This window comes from Nothoprocta perdicaria, unplaced genomic scaffold, assembly GCF_003342845.1.
Source record: "Nothoprocta perdicaria isolate Ctin4 unplaced genomic scaffold, notPer1 scaffold_73, whole genome shotgun sequence".
In the NCBI taxonomy this organism is placed as follows: domain Eukaryota; kingdom Metazoa; phylum Chordata; class Aves; order Tinamiformes; family Tinamidae; genus Nothoprocta; species Nothoprocta perdicaria.
The window spans coordinates 1,951,317-1,970,972 of NW_020456010.1; the positions used below are offsets into that span (position 1 = coordinate 1,951,317).

Here is a 19,656-nt window from a genome sequence, read left to right on the forward strand (position 1 = left end):
GACGGAACTTCTTGTGCTTCAGCTTGTGGCCATTACCCCTCGTCCTATCACTGGCCACCAGTGAGAACAGCCTGTCCCCTTCCTCCCTGCATTCTCCCTTCCTGAACTTATACATATTAATCAGATCCCCTCTGAGCCGTCTCTTCTCCAGAGAAAACAGGCCCATCTACTCAGCCTCTCTTCATACGAGAGATGTTCCATTCCCTTAATCATCCTGGTTGCCCTTCTCTGGACCCTCTCGAGAAGCTCCACGTCCCTCTTATACTGGGGAGCCCAGAACTGCACACAGTAAAGCTTTCCCCAGCTTTACCCAGCTTTTTCCCCAGAGCTTTCCCGAGCTCATAACTGTTTCCTTCCAGGATGGATCCAGGTTCCTGAAGTGCAAACAAGCAGCCCGCAAGGCTTTGAAATCTTTCCTCCCCCATCTGACATCTGTCAGCAAAACCCTCTAATTTGTTGCTCTGACTCAGACACTCGCAGATGAAAATCAGGCTGCTGTAAAAACTGTCATTCCTTCTCTTGGAAGCTCTTRGCCTGCCTGCCCAGAGCTACTGCCAGTTATAACCTAAATTATTATGAAAATATTTGGTGTGCTTGGGCTTAATACCTCTTGCTGGCATGTACCGTGGTTGAGCTGCATGAGCAGTTCAGCCACCCGAGTGGTGGTGATTGACATGGCAGTGCAAGGGAGAAGGAGATGCTTCTTGCCTACAGTTTTGCTGCATTTTTGGTCATGAATCAGAGGTCCGTGTTGTGCTCATGTACATGTATGACACCAAAAGCTTTCTGTTCTGTTCTGTGATAGTTGCGCTCCCTGAAAAGATCWTTGAGGAGTTGTCATTGAACCAAGTCCTGTAGCTTTTCACATATTTTATGCTTAGCATTTCTGGTCAACAGTTAGTTTCTGAGAACTAGTGAGTTTCTGCATCTTGAATTTCTTTTCMCTTATGGATTTGTGGCTTGGTTTAGTTGGATAACTCAACTTTTAATAAATGAATTTATGTTTTTTATGACATAATTCTTTAGAATTARATGACCATCCTATATATTTATCCTTTTAGACTAACTCTATGTTCTAGCTTGTATTAACATGCTTAAAAATCTAAATAATATAGTTTTTTTTCATAAGCTACTTATTTCTTTTTATGACTAGTGGAATATTAATTGGAGGAGTACTCACTAGTGGTTTTTTTTATTGTCTTCTATTTTGTTAGAAAAGTTAGAGATATGAGTTGACAGGTTTTGTCTTTTTTCCTTACTGTTTCTATACCACATGAAAACACACACTTTCCTCTACCTTCCTTGCTCCTTCCTGCTTTTTGTTATCCTTTTTTTTCCCCTTAACAGACCCTCCTTCCATATTGTTTACATTTATCTTCTCTATTTTAACTCTTTCATGCTGAGAACCAGGGCAGTATGGCAAATAATAGCTCTGTGAAATGCATTATTCATAGTCAAATAGACGCACACGTATACAAAATATATATATATAAAAAAGAGAGCTTTGCTGTATTCAGTTATACATTTTTTAGCCACAAAATTACTACTGAAAGTGTGAGTACAAGCATTTTTCTTTTTTCATGTGCATTTAATTATAATGACCTGGCAAACATGGGTCACATCCATCAGTCTAGACAGAATTTTAAAAAATAAGATTTGCTTTTAGACACATGTTACTTTATATGCCTGTCATACTTGAGTTGCAATATTGGTGAAGAACATCTGTGTTGCAGCTGGTGCCTACACTTGCAGAGGAGCAAATTGCTCTAACTGCCAGAAAAGCTAGCATAGCAAAGATCCATTTCTTTCTTTTTATACAGCATTAATTTCAAAGCTACTTAAAACCAAATTATGCTTCTAGTTTGTTTTCACACATCCTGATTATATTTTCCTCCTTGCAGTCACTGCAGTATCTCACTAAGGCACATAAATGTGAAATTCAATCAAGCAACTGGGAGAAGGATACTTCATCTTTTAAGGAAGTGATGAAAGGAGCCATAGAGATTGCACATGGTATGTTCTGAAAATAACATACATTATTCATGAAAATGTAAAGAATATTTAATATGCCTCCTTTAAAATAAATTTACATATATTTTATCCATTTTATTTATTTCTGCTAAGTCCTCTAGAATAAAGCATAGTTCTAATAGTGCTTAGGAGAATATGCTTGGAGTGGGGCAGAACTTGTGTTCTGTGAGTCAGCAGACATCGTGTATGGTAAGTGTATGATTGATGCCATGTTCACTCAGGCATTTAATGGTCCGGGAATTTTTTAGTATAAATAAAAATGAGTCAGTGGCTCATTTCAGTCATCAAAAAGTCACATAATTTTGACTAACCATACCATCCCAACATCTCAAGTATAGTAGTGTGTATATTTTAGACGTAGGAGATGGACAGAACTTGGTGCAGGTAATGACTCTGCAAGAGGGGTAATTTGAGCCTGGTTTTAGAGTCATCTTAACAAGATTACCTCGGATTCTCTTCATGAGTTTTTTTGGAATATTGCATTCAGAAGTTATGCATGGAAGATATCCAGAGATCTCTTTAAATGTTTAAAAGATTATCATGCAGCGATAATGCTTTTTTGTTACATTATCCTTTGCTTCTCTGTTTGTATTCTAGTGTCTATGAAGTGCAGTAAAAACAAGTCTAATCATCAGGAAGCTTTGCAAATACTTTCTTCAGCTCGGCTCAACTTACGTGGCTTGTCATCCAAAGCAAAGGTAGGAATGTTTAAGAGAAATATCTTTATTCTGTTGCCAGAACCCATTTCTTTGGTTTAAGTCATTTATAGATTAAATAACATTAATTTCTCTCATCGCATCATCAGGGAGACGTTCATCCTTGCACCGTTTAAAATTCCAGTTTTAAGGTGGTTTGTTTTCCTTCTTCCTCCAAGGCTTTGACTGAACTAAAATTATCACCCTAAGATTTCGAAGCTAACTTTTAGAAAGAATTTTACTTATCGTAAGGGAAACGGTTTCAAATGTTTATAAGCAATCAGTCATTTCAAATATTTTTTTCCTTGTGTGAGTAATCACAAGGGTAGCAGGGATAGTCTGAAGAGCAGTGGATATCAACCTGCAAAAAGGATCAAGTCTGCTAGGACTGCTTTGCATCACTTGAAGTTGTTTTATAAATGGAGTTTCTTATTAAAAGAGGAAAACCCTTTTTAGTAAGGTCTTCATGGATAGCATACTGATTCAGATTTTTTCTGGAAATCCTCACAGAGTTATATGCTTGGTTTTCAGATTTCTAGTCTGCATATCCATGCAAAACAAGGCACCCATACAGCACAAGGCTGTTCCTGTTTTTATCCTTTACCTTACAGCACCACTTGCACATCATKGTTTAACTGATGACTGATCTGGAAATCTTTTGTGTTCAAACTACGCCTAATATCTTTACGAAGTATTCTTCCTGTGCTGTGTGGGGGGTTTAGTAAATGTGAATTAYAGAGCCTAAGTTTTATAACATGTGTGCTTGTGTTACAGTGTGTTGATCCATCATCAGTGTGCTAAACTTGTCTCACTCTCCTTTAGTCCTGTAATTTTGAGGAGAAGGGCATAGGAAAGCTGTTTAAGCAGACCCAAACTGGCTCTGTAATGAAACTGTAACCTGTTAGATACTGACTTAAATAACTCTTAGGACTGATGGGAAAAATTACAACTGGTGTGTTCTGTTGGGATTCACAAAGTGGTTTAGAAACAGTCTGTAGTCTGAGTATGTCAGTAGAGAAGGTAGGACCACTTGACATAAATGTTATAAAACATAAGGACAGGTGGTTTAAATTACGCTGGATAGTGTAGTCACTGAAATACTAAGAATAAATGAGTCTAGGAAAATCTATTATTGACTCTTGAAGGCATTAAGTAAATTATTTTTTGGCAGATAATATTGTCTCTAGGTTTTATGGCCTTTTTGAGAAAAGTAACATGTTAGAGATAAAGCTCTTAGTGACCTAATTACTTTTTCCATACATTCCAATTTGCTATCTTATTTATCTCTTTAATTTGAAATAATGTTGAATTTCTAGACTGTATGCCTTTGGTTTTAAAACCTATAACCTATCAGATGCGGTGCACAAACAATTTAGTTTTAGCTACTTGTCTGTTCAAACTTGACTCCTGTTGCTGCCTAATGAGTCAGTATCAGTATCAGTAGCTGTACTGTGTATCTYTCTAACAAAAGGAAAAGTACCTAAGTGTTAAGAGCAGACTCAGGAGTAAAGATTGCAAGAGGAATAAAGGCACTGTGAAAGTAAGAGCAAAATGCCAAAACTTCCCAGGCAGGATATGCAATGGGAATAAACCAGTAGTTTCTGTACAAGGGAAAGAATGTTGTTCCTCAGGCTTTCCTGGGATCTATGTGAGTACTATGGTGTGGAAAAAGAAGTCACATGCCCAAAGAATGATGGTGCATGAAACCTGCCCAGTCTGCATCCAATTGAAGAGATCTCTTTAACTGYGTGGAGAAAAATAAATAATGAGCAAATAATTATATCATCCTGATTTATTTAGCTGTGTCTCAGCCAGAAAGAACCAAATTTTTCTGTCATATTCCCAGTGTGAGTTTGTTGGGCAGACAGTCAGAAAAGACTTCGTACTGGCTGAAGGAACATGTTCCTATTTTGGTGAAAGATGTTCCTTTGTTCAGTGACAACCCTGTTGTGAAACACACAGAAGATCTTTTTAGGACCTTTAAAGTACATTTTTGTTTATATACGTATCTGTATTGTGCCATTATGCTTTGATGATATAATGAAGATAGATGTACTCCAGAGRAACTTTTTTCTTCTGAGATAGTTTTCATCTCTAAACGTAGGCTTTTCGTTTGGGTAAAATGAAGTATGAATTGCTCTCTGTTGCTGTTTAGATAATAAAAGGGAAACATATGTCTGGATTTCTCCTCCTTCCCCCTCACCCCATACCTCCCCCTCAAATTTACGTGGAGTGGCACCATATACAGCCTAGCTATTACCTGAGTCAAAAGGCAGATTCTGGCCTGCCAAAAATTGCATGTTTTGGTGTGGCATGACCAAAGTAACAGTTTGGTAGGAAAGCTCTGGTTAAACTTGTATATCTCAAGACTTTAGACAAGTCATTTATTCTTCCTCTTTCTTAGTTTCCCTGCTAGTATGTTGAGATTAAAGTTGATCCTGGGTTAGCCCTTTTGTGGTTTTCTTAATGTCTTTAAGTACAAGCTATTTTTATTTCTTTGTAGTGTTTAGTTTTCTTGTATCTGAGTTAATTACATGCAGATGCATTTCTCCACCCACACACATCTCGACATCGAAAGTTCAAACATGTTTATTTGAGGTTTTGGAGAAAATGACACAGTATGATAAGACACTGGGAATTCCTAGCCATTAAAACTCAGAACTGTTTCATTAGCAGGTGAGTTGATAAACTGCAGTGACGGTCAGACGTTGTTCTAGTTTGAGTTTCAGGGTAGAGTCCTTTGCTTTTAATGGGAGCAGGAGTGGAAGTAGGTGGTCAGGTCAGAGCAGAAGCCCAATCTGAACAGCATCACTCAGCCCTTTTCAATGAAACAGCATCAAGTATGTGGCACATTCATARGCGCAACTTTAACCATAAATGGGTCAATTTAAAGAAGGAGATTCTGTCATGGATGTCAAAAATAACATGAAGGATGCTGATATGAAAGCTTTGGTAGTTCCTGAATTCTGTCTCTACACTGAAACAGAGGAACTGTAAGTATAGTTTAAAATAATTTGTTTGTTTTTGTTACACAGCAACTTTTCGTAGATGTAACAAGCGGTGAGGTTTCCAGTGAGATAGCTGATGAAGTGACAACTATGGACAACTTGATTGCGGAGCTTCAGGAACTGAGCAACCAACGGAGAAATCAGTGCTGAAACGCAGTCCAGATTTCATGGGAGGAAGATGATAATGATGTGTTTCATTTGCTGCAGGCTTGCTGATGAAATGGTAACAATTCCAGCACAGCAACGCGCCCAATAAACATTTTTTTGTACAATGCTCTTCTCGTGGTCAGCTTTCCTCGGGTTTTAGTCTGCTTTCTTTTGGTTTCTTACCTACTTGAAGAGCTTGTTTTGATCTACATTACATTGCATTGTTTGTTTTTTGAAGTATCTTCCGTTCAATTTTTCTTAAAACAGATATTTTTCCAGAAGCCTATGCAAAGTAGTTTGCTCACACGTCATGATTTTGGCTCTTTCTCCCATATAGACATGATGCAGTCTCCAAAAATGCAGTTATCTCTGTTCTACATATACGCACCAGATATGGTATGGCCATTAAAACTATATAGTTTCTATACGGCAAGAGTGTWGTCCCCAAAGAGAGAATCGGAAAGCAAGGGGAAACCAAAAAGAATTAGTTAATTGGGTTTGAAGCAAAAACTGTCTTTTACCATAAAGAAGGGAGACATTTTGGCATCTTTAGCTATCCTTGTAAAGCTTTTTAGAATGGAAAATAAATTATTTCCTGGCAGTATTTAAACAAGAAGTTCCCACTAAAATTATTACCTTAACAAAGGATAAACCTGTTAGTGAAGGAGACAGCTCCAAAACACTTAACTCATTGAAATGGTCCAGAAAAGGAGGAGGCATTAAAGTTTATTCTGAGTGAATTTGTTGGAAATGTTCCCACTTTAGTCATATGTGTGTGTGTGTGTGTGTGTGTGTGTAGTGAAAAACCTACATAATTGTAGGAAAAAAACAATGGGAAGTTAATCTAAGCTTATGAGTAGACCTTAATTTCCTTCTGCTTTGATTTTTTAATCATCTTTTGTTTCTAAGGTGGTCATGTTAAAAAGTGATTCTTCTAACTGCACTCCCATTTGGTCCTTCACAAGTTTTCTTAGCACAGGTTTCTTCTCATATGTACCTCCCTCTCTTGGATGTGGGGAATATAAACAGTTTTTCTTTCACGTGGTACAGCTAAGCCCTGCTATCCATGGACTGATATCCATAGTTCCYGAGGAGCAAAGCCATTACAGCAACACAACAGTTTTCCTCTAATAATTTAATAGAGGTGAGATGTCTGCAGGGACCTTAAAAAATATATAAATATACATCATTTGAATATGTAGAGACAATAAACATAGGGTGGAGGATGGAGAGAGAGGGGCTGGATTGCCTCTCAGGAATGACTGAACCATCATGTATTTGCTGTTACTAATAATTTGGTGTGTAGTAGGGGTCAAACAGATGAGTCTGTAACTTTTGTGTACGCAGACCAGCTAAGCAATTGTCTTAAGGCTTTTGGCAAAGGGCGTGAAGCCAGTGAAATTTGAAGGAAAAATTATGTATGAAGGAGAACTTATTTGTGTGGCCCAAGAGGATACAGTGCATCTCTTGAGACTTAATGCAGTTTTATCTACAGTGTGTTTTTCAGCCACGGGTGGGTCGAGTCTAGGAAGCATCTTGTGATTCATAGGAGAGCTGTGTGTGCMCAGCCAGGTGTGGTGCTGACCTCTTGTCTGGGGCTGGGACATTCACCTCTACTCATGAGGCAGGGCTGGTGAGGCCGAGCTGAGTCAGGCAGCTCATCCCACATAAATGCCAGTAAATGTTCTGTTCCATGTCACGTCATCCTGAATATTCGTGACTGGTTCATTCTATTTGTGACTGGTTCACCCAGAGAGACAGAGAGCTTTCATCCCCCGTGCAAGTGCTGGAATGAAATTTGGAAAAAAATCTCAGGCCTAAAAACAGTTTATGGCCTGTATGCAAGAAGGATATAGTTASGAGTTTGTTGAGGACAGGTATGTACATTGGTTAAAACAACACCTCTTAATTATTTTCAAAATAAGTCAGAAAAAAAAATATTAATTTTGGAGTCATTCTGCCCAGCAAGGTATAAGGTCACTCTGAAATTATTTTGGCTTCGTATTTCTGTTGGGTATTTCTGTCTCAACATCAGTGGATGTATGAATGACAGTACAGATGGGCAGAACGTATTTTGGGGGATAAGAGGAAGCCAAAAAAAAGACCTGCTATTTTCAGGCTAATGTCAATTAAAACTATRTACAAGTGCTTAAGTTCATCTGTGTTTATGTGGAGCTCTGTACCAAGAGTACATATGAAACAGGGAAAAGACAACAGCTGATTGTTACAATTTGGGTTCGCTGAAATTAAAAATAGACTAAAAACGTGGGAGGAAAATCTTATTCTAAAGAGATTGTCATCATGTATTGAGAAATATGTAGACATACAGGGATGTGTGTGTGTATGTGTGTATATATATATATATATATATACACACACCCCTAAACGTATCAAATGAGTGCGTCATAGAACTGAGTTGTTAATACTGAAGTTATAACAGACCTTTACAGGCAGATAAAGCCCACAAAAGTAGTGGGCAATACAGAGACAGGAACATACATCAGTGCACTCTCGCTGTGTGTTTCTAGCAGGCTTGCCACTGCAGAATTTAAGTGGGGACCACAGGACTGATAGGCTGTGATTTCAAAGGTGCCTAGTTGTTCCAGCAGTTCAGATGAAGAAACCTTTAAAGGAGTTTCAGCTTTGAATGTTTCATCTTAAAATTTTGATAGTCACCTTGAATTGATACAGAGCTATATAGCAGTTAAAGTGACTTAATTTGCCTTTTAAAAGATGTTTTATGCACAGAATTGCATATAAAAGTATGCCTGTACCCTACTGACAACTTGTGAGCCATTAAATAGGGAGTTTGGGGGAAGGTATAAGCAAATTAGGCTAGATGTAGCATACTCCATTCTGTATATATTATATGATAAAGGTTAGAAGTAAAGCCGGCAAGCTCCACAGGGTAAATGACAATAAAATATTTGCTATTATGCAAAAGCCACTGCCATATAGCAATACAGATAGCTTTTGCACCATTCGGTACTTAGAAAGCACTTATAAATAGATAGGTTTCAATCAACAAGTAGCTTATTCAGACATGCTCAAATATAGTAGCTGCATTCATTAGACAAACATTTTACTGAGCTACACTAATAAAAGAGTCAATCCTTTATAGGCTGAATGTAGTAGCAAAATTGCCTCCCCTCAGCCCTCTTGCCTCCCCTCAGYCCTTTCAAACCTTTGGTTTTGTTATTAAGGCCAGAAAACTGAAACTGGATTCAGCCTGGCCTCTCTGACCAAGACATGGATGTTGGGTATTGCCAAGTGTGAATCACTGCCTTGCCATGCTGGGGTAAATCACAGACCTATTACGAATTTAAGATGCTCACTAATATTGATCTTAACCTAAGTTGGCTCCTAGTAAGAACAGGGTGGTTTGGGATGAGAAATTGGTGATAATTAGCTCTGCTTTCTGTCTAGAACTGTTTTCCAAGTTGACCTAAGGATGAAAGCTTTTTTYTCTTTCCAATTTACTCTGACCCGACTGTTTTCTGTGAACATACCAAGAACCTTTTAATCACCAGTGATGTCACATATCCCTTCTTCCCTGCCTGCCTCCCTTTTTYTCCTCTTTTTATTTTAAACCCCCGTGAACTGTGAGTCAACTTCGATAGCTCTTAGCCAAAAACCAATTTAACGATTTAGGCAAACAAATACCAGCCAAGAGTCATGCAACGGAAAGCCCGGATTAGCAGCCTGAAAGCCTTCGCCACTGYGAGTTAGCCCGTTACTGAATTCGCTTCTGAAGTGGAGCAGCTAATTTTTGTGAGTCGTATTTAAAGTTAGCCCTTATGATTCAGTAGCTTTCCACAGTGTCACCTCTAAGTGAACGTTGGATTCTTTCTGTCTTAAGCAGAATCATTCCTTCCACTTCAGAGAGACTCTTGTCCTACTTAACTTTTGGGGTTCTGTTTCCTCAGGGATATCTGCTCCTTGCAGAAAGGTTATTTTGTAGTAAGATCAACTGTGGTCCTGTTCCCCTCTCCAGCTTCTCTGCCATTGGGTTTGCCTGCCCGACTTTACATCTTCTCTCAGTTGCAGGGGGCCACCTACCAATTTTGGGACCTTCAGACCCCTCTCACCCTAAAAAGCACTCCTGACTTTTACCATTTTTTTTTACCACTTTTGATGAGCTTCTGCTCTACAGTGACTTCATTTTGTCCCTACCTAGTGCCTATGGGGAGGGGAGGAAGAGGCCTAATGTCTCTTCTTCCTTTCTTTAAGGCTTTTTTAAGACTTCTTGGTAGGCAAGGCTGGARAAAAGGCCTTAAGGTAGCAATTAGTGTAGAAAATGGCTCACAGAGACGTGGAAAAGGCTGGAGTCTGTATGAGATGGGAGAGCTCCTCAGAGGAGGAGGTGCGTGTTGGCCAAGCCCCGCTGGGGATGAGGCGGAGGGCAGGAATCTCTGTGTTTGGGAGCATGAGGAGCTCAGGGAGCCCCTTGCACGACAGCCAAGCCCGTGTGGGGAGAGCAGCAGCGCGGAGACAGGCCGAGCCCTCCGCGCCTCCCGACACCGGCCACGTGACGGCCACAGGAGGCCRCACGTTTTTCCCACGGAGCCACAAACAACCCGGCTCAACCACCGCGAGGCCGGAGAGCAGCCCAGGCAGCRGGAACGGGCACAGCTGGAGAGCAAAGGTAAATCACAGCTTGGCAGCGGCTCCCGACRGAGAGAGCCGCTCCGCAGGTGCAAACGCCAGAGCTCTGCAGGGCTTTTAACGGCCCAGATGGTCTCCAGCAATCCTGTCTGCTTGGGAAGCCTCCAGCCATACCTAGGGTGTTTTGATGTGTTGTATTTTTAGCTGCCCGCCGTGCAGTGCTCAGGTTTTGCTATTGTCAACGCTATCATCTCCTATTTTTAGAGGCTTGTAATTTGACTGTAAATTCTCTGCAGTCCTAAAAGCGGCCTAGCGAGCACGGTCTCAGCTGGTCTACACTTACCATCTAAAAAACGGGCAAACAGCTGATAAGCTTGAGGAGCTCCTGGAACAAGATGATTTTCATAATTTTTAACACAAAACTAACTTATTGCCACGCTGAACACAGGTGTTTGTAGCTGAAGCATGTCTTGTGTTTGCTCTGTGCCCTGCAAAGGTTTTTCTGCTATATCAATCTACAAGGAAGCTGGTAGGGGAGCAAAGCAGATGCAAAAGACTCAATATAAAAGCACTTACCAGTTTCAGACACAATTTAATTTAAGTCCTCTATAAATTCATGGAGAAAAAAAATAGCCTACAGATATAATAAAGGAGTGACCTTCATAAAACRAAGTAAAACAGTAACAGTGCTGAGTGTGCTTGCTGTTAAAACATGATCCGGAGATGTCGTAGGCAGTGTGGTATCCACAGTTGCCTCCACGTGTTGCTTTACTTGTTGGGATACAGCTTGACCTCTCAGTAGTTCCCAGTAGTAGACTGGAACTRCAGAAAGCTTATAACAAACTATTAATCATGACCATTGTTACTGATGTCATTAGGATTTTTCCAAGGTCTTGGAACAGCTCGGAGAAAGATTCAGTTTCATGAGCTTAATCCTTTGTGTATCTTCATCCTTTGGCATCCTACATCTATTATACCTTACCTCAATCTTTCAGGTTKTACCAAGAGTTTTGTGTTTTAATGGGTTGCTACGCATTATTAACTACTATATGGACCTCATRGACCAGTGCAAATTTCAGACCTACAGAAACACTCGTGGGGTACTTTGCTCATCAGAGTTATCTAGCTGCCCTTTTCCCACTTCCAAATAAAGCAATTGGAGATGTTCTGCTGCTTGAAGTGATGCTCATCCAGAACACCAGTTCTCATAGTAATTTATCCATCCACAGCAAAATTTCTGTTTGAGGCAGAATTGTAGAATTTCTCATTCAGAAATCACTATTTCTATAAAGTTTAACTGGATGTGAGAGATGTTAGTTTTGCAAATGCCACTTTTTTTTGTGAGACAGGGTTTGCAATTTATGAAATGCAGTTAGACCCTACACTGTTTTGCTGCCAGKCCCCTCAGCTGAGTGGTTCACTTTGATACTTCACATAGAGGCTCAGGGAGTTGGGCCAAGGAGCCTTGGAAGGAGATGACAAATTAGTTTATTAATCCTATGAATATATACATAGTGTAATTCCTGTGGGTATTTAGACCTTTTTTTTCTTTTTCTTCTGCTGTTTTCTCATGCAGTTGTATTCTAAGCTGTTTTGCACATTGCAAATGGTTTTTCATCAGGGTCTCCTTCATTGTTACAGTACCAGACAGGCTGTGAAGGCAGCTTGCTGTGACAGCCGTGGATGCAACCAGGATGTGTTGTTTCATGCTACTTGTGCATGTTCTGGATCACTGCAGATATATTTGCCTTCCAASACATAAATCCAAAAGAAAACTTGATATCCTCCCTGGCGGTGCTTCTTGCTGTAATGACATTTCTACAACAAGGCTCTGCATCAGTGAAAACAAATGGGTTTTATATTATGGGGTGGCTAGGATAGGGCTATGCAGAAAAGCAATTGTTTGAGTTCTTTGTTTTAAGCATTTGGGATTTGATTTATCGTCACTGAAATTTAATCTATGTTTTTTCCTTTGGACTTTCTCTGCCAGAGCTCTAGTGAAAATATTGCATCAGCACCTCAGGAATGGAGCAGCAGTGTTATTCTGATCTGTCAAATGCAGAGGCCATGAACTTCCCCTGAGAACTCCAGTAAAATGGTCTTTCTAMCCACTTTAGCACGGGCAACATAAAGAATAATTCCTAAACAGGGGCTCCTGCAGTAGCCCCTAGATCTCATACGTGCTCTGCATGTGAGCCTGGATGCTTGACCCAGCTTTGTTGGATGCAGTGGAAGGAAGTTATCTGCCTATGTGTCAGAGTGGGACCAGAATCCCATCACTGTGGGAGCACAAGAACAAACAGCTTTTTGAGCATCATTGCTCAAGAAAGTAGTGGCTTTTTCTAGCTTAGACTGGAGTATAGTATTATCAGACCTTAAATATGCCTTTCTGTAAGCTTAAATACATTTGGCCTTCATGACTAATTCAGGCCTTATTTGGAATAATAATTAAAAATAACTAGTAGAGATTTAAGAAGATAACTTTCAAATAATATTATATATTTTAAATATATAAACATCCTCAAGCATTCGTGCATCTACTTGACAGAAGTCTAAAAACAACTTTGCCCTTTGCTGCTTGGCAAAATTGCGTCTGTGTAAGTGCATGTGTGTGGTTTTGTGCCTTTTAAAGGCGAATGATGCTGATGTGGCTTCATAATTTACTGTCCTGTTTGCACATGATACCATCGATGATCTCAGCCCAACTCTGGAAATGGTGTTGAACTGTGTCAGAATGAGGGCAAGGGTGTAAATATTGTTTTGTGAAATTCTCTGTTAAATATTGACTGTATTTTAGTCAAAAGATGGAAGGGCTTGAGAAATGCTTTTGGGAAGGTCACCAAGCTCAGCTTTCTGCCAGGGACTGGAAAGGATGCTGTAGAAATGCTTTGACTAGGAATCCTATTTAAGAGATATTTGCATTATTCTGATTTTTCCTCATGTAAAAGCAAAATCCAGATAAGAGCATATACACGGTCTCCTCGTCCCTGCTGTTTTTTGATTGTCCCTGTAACAGACCATCAGGAAAAGCCCCATGTGCTAATGTCAGAGGCACGCAGGGAACACGATGAGCGCTGTGCCAGGCACTGGCCTGGGAGCTGTGTCAGCTCTAAGGTTTATTGACAGCAAGAGCACACAGAAGAGCTCTTGCTTCTGCCTGGGCCTTTCTCCCTTGTGTTTTTTTACCACCAGTTCTTCCCCCCAAGGCCCTGGGACAGCTAGCAGCTCCTTTCCAGGCTCCTGCTCCTGCCTGGACTCGAGAGGGGCTTTTAGGAGRGAGGAACAGCTTTCCTGGCCCTGCACTAGGAGGGTCTTGGCCACCCTCCCTCCTCCCAAGCCATGGAAAGGGGCAGGAGGAGGCTCAGCCCCGTGAACAGGGCACCTTCTGCAGCCGGCAGCTCCGGTGCCTCCGTGTCACCTTCAATCACCGTCTTGCACATTAACCTTCCTTGTTAACTCCTCCTCTTCCCTGCTCCATGGGAGCTCTGCCAAATGCTCTTCTCCCCCCAAGATTGGCCTTGGTCACTCTCTAAGTGGGAATGGCCCCTAGTCCCCACTTATGTCCAAGCTGTGCCCAGTGCAGGGTTATCTATCCCAGGCCTTAACCATGCCAGAGGCTGGTTCAATGTGAGGGATGAACTGGCCTGTGCATAAGGCCCGTGCCCTGGCCCAGTTAATCTGACCAGCGCAGGAGCACAGTTCTTGCTCCCAGAAAATCCCCATCCATGACTGCCCAACAGGCAGAGGAACAAGAATGTTTGAGCACTGACAGTTTATGTACAAGCTCCTGCAGTTCTTCTCTGAGCAGGTAGAGCAGAGGTGAGCTGAGTCCTTGTGAAAGGAAAAGGGCTCTGCAGGCGGCCTCGGAGGTGCTGGGCTTTGTGTGTGGTGGCACAGATGGGAGATGTCCCAGAGGTGACGGCAGGTCCCAGGCAGCGAGGCGCTCGCGGCCCCGGCACCACAAACAAGCCACAGATGGGGAACAAGTAGACACTGGGAATCTTGACAAGAAAACCTAAGAGAGGACAAGGTAGACTTAAGCCATTCTTGAAGGTCCTTAGTCTCTAAATAGCCAATAAGGGTTAAACAAATTAAAGAAAAAAAGGTTAAAAAATGGGAACCATAAACTAATCAAACTTGCTAATAAGTTGCAATGATTAGAATTAATGAGCTTTCTCCCCCCAGAAAAAAGTTTTCAATCTTTTCCTTTCCTCTAGGCAGCTCCTATCTCCACTTTGGTGTTATTTATGTATACTGTACTTTTTTGTGAATATAGCAGATGGTGACTATAGGAGATGGAACTTCTATATGAAGCTGAAGAAGCCCCTCACAGCTGCACAGCACAAATGCTATTACCCAGAATATCTTTTGAGACATGTAACAGGGTTTAATTTGTAGGAACAAATAGAAATCTGAAATTCATGCATACCTGGAGTCCCACATGTGCTATATTCCATGCTCGGATCCCAGCACCAGTGGGGCAGCCAGGCCTTGAGAGCCATCTCTGCAAGGAACCTGCAAATTTGCTGCTCCTGGTTTCTGTGGTTCCCTTTTCCATGCTCCTGGTTATGGTGCAGAACTTCAGGGCAGACCCTTGTGCCCTGTCGTGGCTGGTCCCTGCGTGGCAGGGAGCAGGGAGGTCTGCARTGTCTGAAATCTTTTCCTGGGCACGGGCAGACTGGGCCATGGGGAAGGTATCGGGAAACAGGCACCAGCCCCTCCTCGCGCTGCRGCTGGCTGGGCTCTTCCGCTGCCATTTGCACAGTTCCCTTTCAACTGACCTTCAGGCACAAGTTATTTTTGTGCTTTGGGGGTATTTTTAAGATGCCTCCAAAGGAACTCCTAAATATTTCCCTGGCGAGGGTGGAGGAGCCTCTTTGCAGAGGGTGTTTCTGCTGTTGCTGTCCACCCGCGTGCAGAAAGGAGCCGCGTGGGCCCATGAGTGCCACGTCCCGTCTGCAGGCTGCTCCCCACGGGATCATGCAGGGAGCAGTTGCGTAAGGGAGGGCGGCAGGGCTGAATAGCTTGGCTGCTCTCCAGGTCTGACTAGTCTCAAGCTAGCAAGCAGAACGAATACAGCCCTCAGGACACCCTCTTGGCTGGTTTTTGTCTGGGGAATAAGGAAAGGAGCTGAACTGGAGTTTTGTGYTGCAGGGGCAGGGTATTAACGTGATGTTTCTCCTCCTGGTGGGATTGCAGAGGGTAAAGCTTCCTTGGAGAGGCAAAAGCAGCACAAGAATAATGGAAGCCTTAGCATGCTGGGCAAGGAAATAACTGGTAGTGGCTACAGCCTAATTATCATGTCTGTGTATCTAATTGACTTTATTTATTTTTTATTTTATTTTATTTTATTTTATTTTATTTTATTTTATTTTATTTTATTTTATTTTATTTTATTTTATTTTATTTTTTTTTTGCTGAAATGTTTTTGGAGTAATCACTGCTATTACTTGTAAGCAATCATTTTATAATGTGCGAAATTCCTGTAGTGCTGTGTGCGTCGTGATTCATGACCCCCTGCGCCCCAGGGGAAGGGTGCAGTCAGCTTGGCATAAGCAGCCCGGTGGCAGATGCAGGCTGGTTCACAGTCACAAATGTCATTTACAGACATGCAGGGAGCGGGGAAAGAAATCAGAGGCTCAAGGTCCCAGATATCCTGGAATGAGCAGGTAGCTGCCTTGGAGCACTTAACCCTAACTCGTGTTTCCCAGGATGCCCGAGTCTCATGGATCGTTCCTCTTCTCAATGAACTTCTGCCCACATGTAACTCCTTCCAYTCTGGTCGCAGCCCTTGTTTGTGTCACGAACAGACCTTGTAATGTTCAGCTGCTTTATTTTTGCCTAATGACCAAATGAGCGGAGGAGCGTGGCATGCGTACACAAACTTTGAAAGCAGCTTAAATGTACGTGGTATCACATGGCTTGAAAAATAGCTGAGGGACTTAACAGCCAAAGAGTAATGATGCGTAGATGCCATGGAGATTAGCAGGGGATGGTTCTGGTGGTCGTTAACTATTTGCAGGCAAGGAAGCCTGATTAGGGAAGAAATAGGAGAAAATAATCAAATATATTAAAGGAAAAAAATAGCTGCAGAAGGACTTGATGAATGACTTTTTGCCACCAAAGAGATGTAATCCTGTAGGAGTCCGTAACCATCTGTGAGGGTAGAAACCTGGGTTAAAATCCCCACTCCAAACAGCCCCATGAAATGCAGAGTTGTGTTTAAATGGAATGACACCAGTCTGCTCTGCCCAGGGCATAGAAACCTGCCTCTGGGTCAGAGCGTTATGTGAGGCAGAGGAGAGCTCTGACATGCAAAATGAGGAAAAAAAGAAACATTTCTCTTTCCTTTGCAGGATGCCTGAGTGTTCAATGCCTCTCTCCAAAATCACTGTTTCTCCTATGCGCCCATGTCATGCCCAGCAGCTTTCTGCTTTCTGTCATTGCTCCAGTTAGATAAAAGCTAGGTGGGCAGAATTTAAAATTAGACTTTTAAAAGTTGTGGCTAAATAGGGAAAGCAGGTCCTATAGTAGAGGAATATGCTGGAAGTGGCCCCACAGTTCCTGGAAGTGAGGGTAGCAAGCTGAATGTGCAAATACAGACGTTGGGGGAAGCCCCGTGGTGAAAGGGAATGAGGTCAAGAGGAGAAAGATGTAGACAAAAGAAAGAGGTGATTTAAGTAGGGCTTAAAAAGAGCAAAGAAAACATAATTTTCCATTGAATTTTCATCTGACTGCAATGTAAGAAGTGCATTCCYGTCCCCCTCTTGCTAACCAATAACAGTACTGACATAGGATTCACCTAAACACCTTGGTCTAATATACATCTGTGTGACTGCAGTGCTTTCTAAACCAGAGTTTCATTGCAAGAGGATGATGAGAAGGTGAGGAAGGAGGAAGCGCTGCGGTCAGAGCCCCGGGGAAGGACAAGATTCTTGAGGCAGTCGCTGTCCCGCGCCGCTGCCCAACGCCTGCCCGCGCCAGTGCGCCGCTTCYGCAGGTGGGACCAACGCCACGTTCACCCTCCCTGTGCCCTGAGGCTGTGCAGCCAGAGCCCCGAGAGGCTTGTGGTTGCTGGCCGCCTGCTTTGAGGTCAATTTGGGGTGTTTTCTTTAAAGTCTGTAGTCTGCATCCTGAAGCAAGCCTGAAAACGTAAATCCACAGCAAGAGACCACCAGGGAAGAAAGCTGCTAAACCTGGCTTTTCCAGGCTGACAGTCCTGGGGATGATCCCAAAATACTGAAGTCTGGACAGATTAAGTCTGGCTCTGTGTGTGTGTGTGTGTGTGTGTGTGTGTGTGAATACTGGTACAATTACAGCCTCAAAAGATTTCCAGGATATTAAACTTTTTTGTGGTGTGTTTGTGTGAAGTTCAGAACTCCATAGACCAACTATTACAGTTCTGTGATTTACTTTAGAGTTTGAAGAATGACCACTTTCCAGGGCACAGAGGGACTTCTGTGACTACATTTCCTTCTATCCCAAGCTGAACAAGAAATCTGAATAAGCAAAAGAGTATATACACAGCCCATGTTTAGAAATAAGATCTATGATGACTGTGGATGCCTCAACTTTGAAGAGTCCAGGTTTCAGACATCAAATGGACTTGTTCTTCTCAGCTGTATTTTCAAAATTGGCTCTCTGATAATAAATCTGGCTTTAGAGTTTTGGCACATAAAACCACTGCTGAAATTTAGGGCCTGGTAATATACTACTATACTGCTGGAAAGAAAACCCTGAGCAGCTTAATTTGGGCCTGATTTTTTTCCTCCATGTTCTACTAGAAATCTTCTTGCTAGCATTCAAACTTTGCTCATTGGTTAAGAAGACAGGTAAGTTAAACTGCTCATTTTTTGTTGCTCTCAGTCAATTCCTGTCATGGTTTGGCTGCACAAGCATTTGGCTAGCTCGAGTTTGGGTTTCTCATAGGGTACTATTTTATCTGTCTCTATTTTTGCTAGTGCGACTGTGACTCCTGGTGAGCAAGACACACAATTTATAGTTTAATAAAGAGAAATGCTTCCTAAGAAAGGGGAAAAAAAACAGATTTCCACATACCAACAGTACAATGCATTTTTGCAAAAAGCCCTGGAATAGCCATTTTGTCAAGCAAGAAATTTTGTGGCAGCAGAACTAATGAAGCCTGGTTTCCTATGGATTTGGGTCTCATGGGTGATTGATTTTCACTGTCTAAGAGGATGTGAGCCCCGGGCAAAGCTTTTCCCATCACTGGGGTGTTTATATAAGGGTTTGCTCCCAGGAGGCTTCTCTCGTATCATGAACTCACTACTGCGAATTTTCTCAGAGCCAGGACTCTGATGGCATCGCTACCCATCTCTCTGCTTTCATGAAGCRAGTAGAAATTCAGGCATCTTTGGCAGTGCTACCACTGAAAAAGCTGGTTGGGAATTTCCTTGTCAACTTGTTGGAAGGAATACACAGGTGAGCATAAAGAAAATGGTTATGTAGGCTGCAGTCTAGGAAATTGGACTAAAATTGTGCATTTTAGGGACGGGTTCCTACAGTGAAGAATCAGGAATATTTAAGATCGTCAAAGACAGGAATATTTTGCAGGCTTAAAAACCCTGGCTCAAACTTTTCCCCAGAATAGAAGATTTGTTARTTTATCTCTGGTTCTCAGTGTTATGTGCACACTGGTGGATATGTTTGCAAAGCAGTCCTCGTAACCTCTTCTTTTTGTGTGTTCACAAGACTACTGTCCTCAGCTCTTAGTTAACCGCAGTGTTTAACCCTGGTAACACGTATTGGTGCTGTAGAACAGATCGTTCTAAATGATAAATGCAAAGTACAGAGTTTTGGTTTTCACAACTGCGCTTTGATTCATAATTGTGTAAATGATCATCCAGACAAATACATAGCATCCACTACCACGTGCTGTTGTTTGGTGCAGTCCACGGCAGCAACCTTCTGCACTTTATGTATGTATTTAGATAGTAAAGGTGAAGTCATAAAGAGATAGTCCTAACACAGCCAGGATATATCAATGCCTACATTAAAGTCAGAGAAGTAATTCTCTGGTGTGTATCCTTTGATGCTTTGCCTCAGTGAGGCAGCATCAATGTACATTTTAATCCTGCTTTTACAGTGCTTGAACGCCTGGCTATGTTGAAATGCTATTTTTCATCTTGATTGTTTTTGGAACATGTTGA

The 19,656-nt window shown here is 41.7% G+C and overlaps 1 protein-coding gene across 1 annotated transcript in view; it reads left to right on the plus strand.

Annotated features, from left to right (window-relative positions):
• Positions 1–5,950, plus strand: part of TTC27 (tetratricopeptide repeat domain 27) — a 114,542-nt gene extending 108,592 nt beyond the window's left edge. Inside the window, 3 exon segments of the mRNA XM_026051175.1 lie at positions 1,902–2,013; positions 2,629–2,729; positions 5,762–5,950. Of these exon segments, the coding sequence (XP_025906960.1) occupies positions 1,902–2,013; positions 2,629–2,729; positions 5,762–5,884 (336 nt within the window). The 3' untranslated portion in view covers positions 5,885–5,950.
• Positions 5,951–19,656: the final 13,706 nt, after the last annotated feature.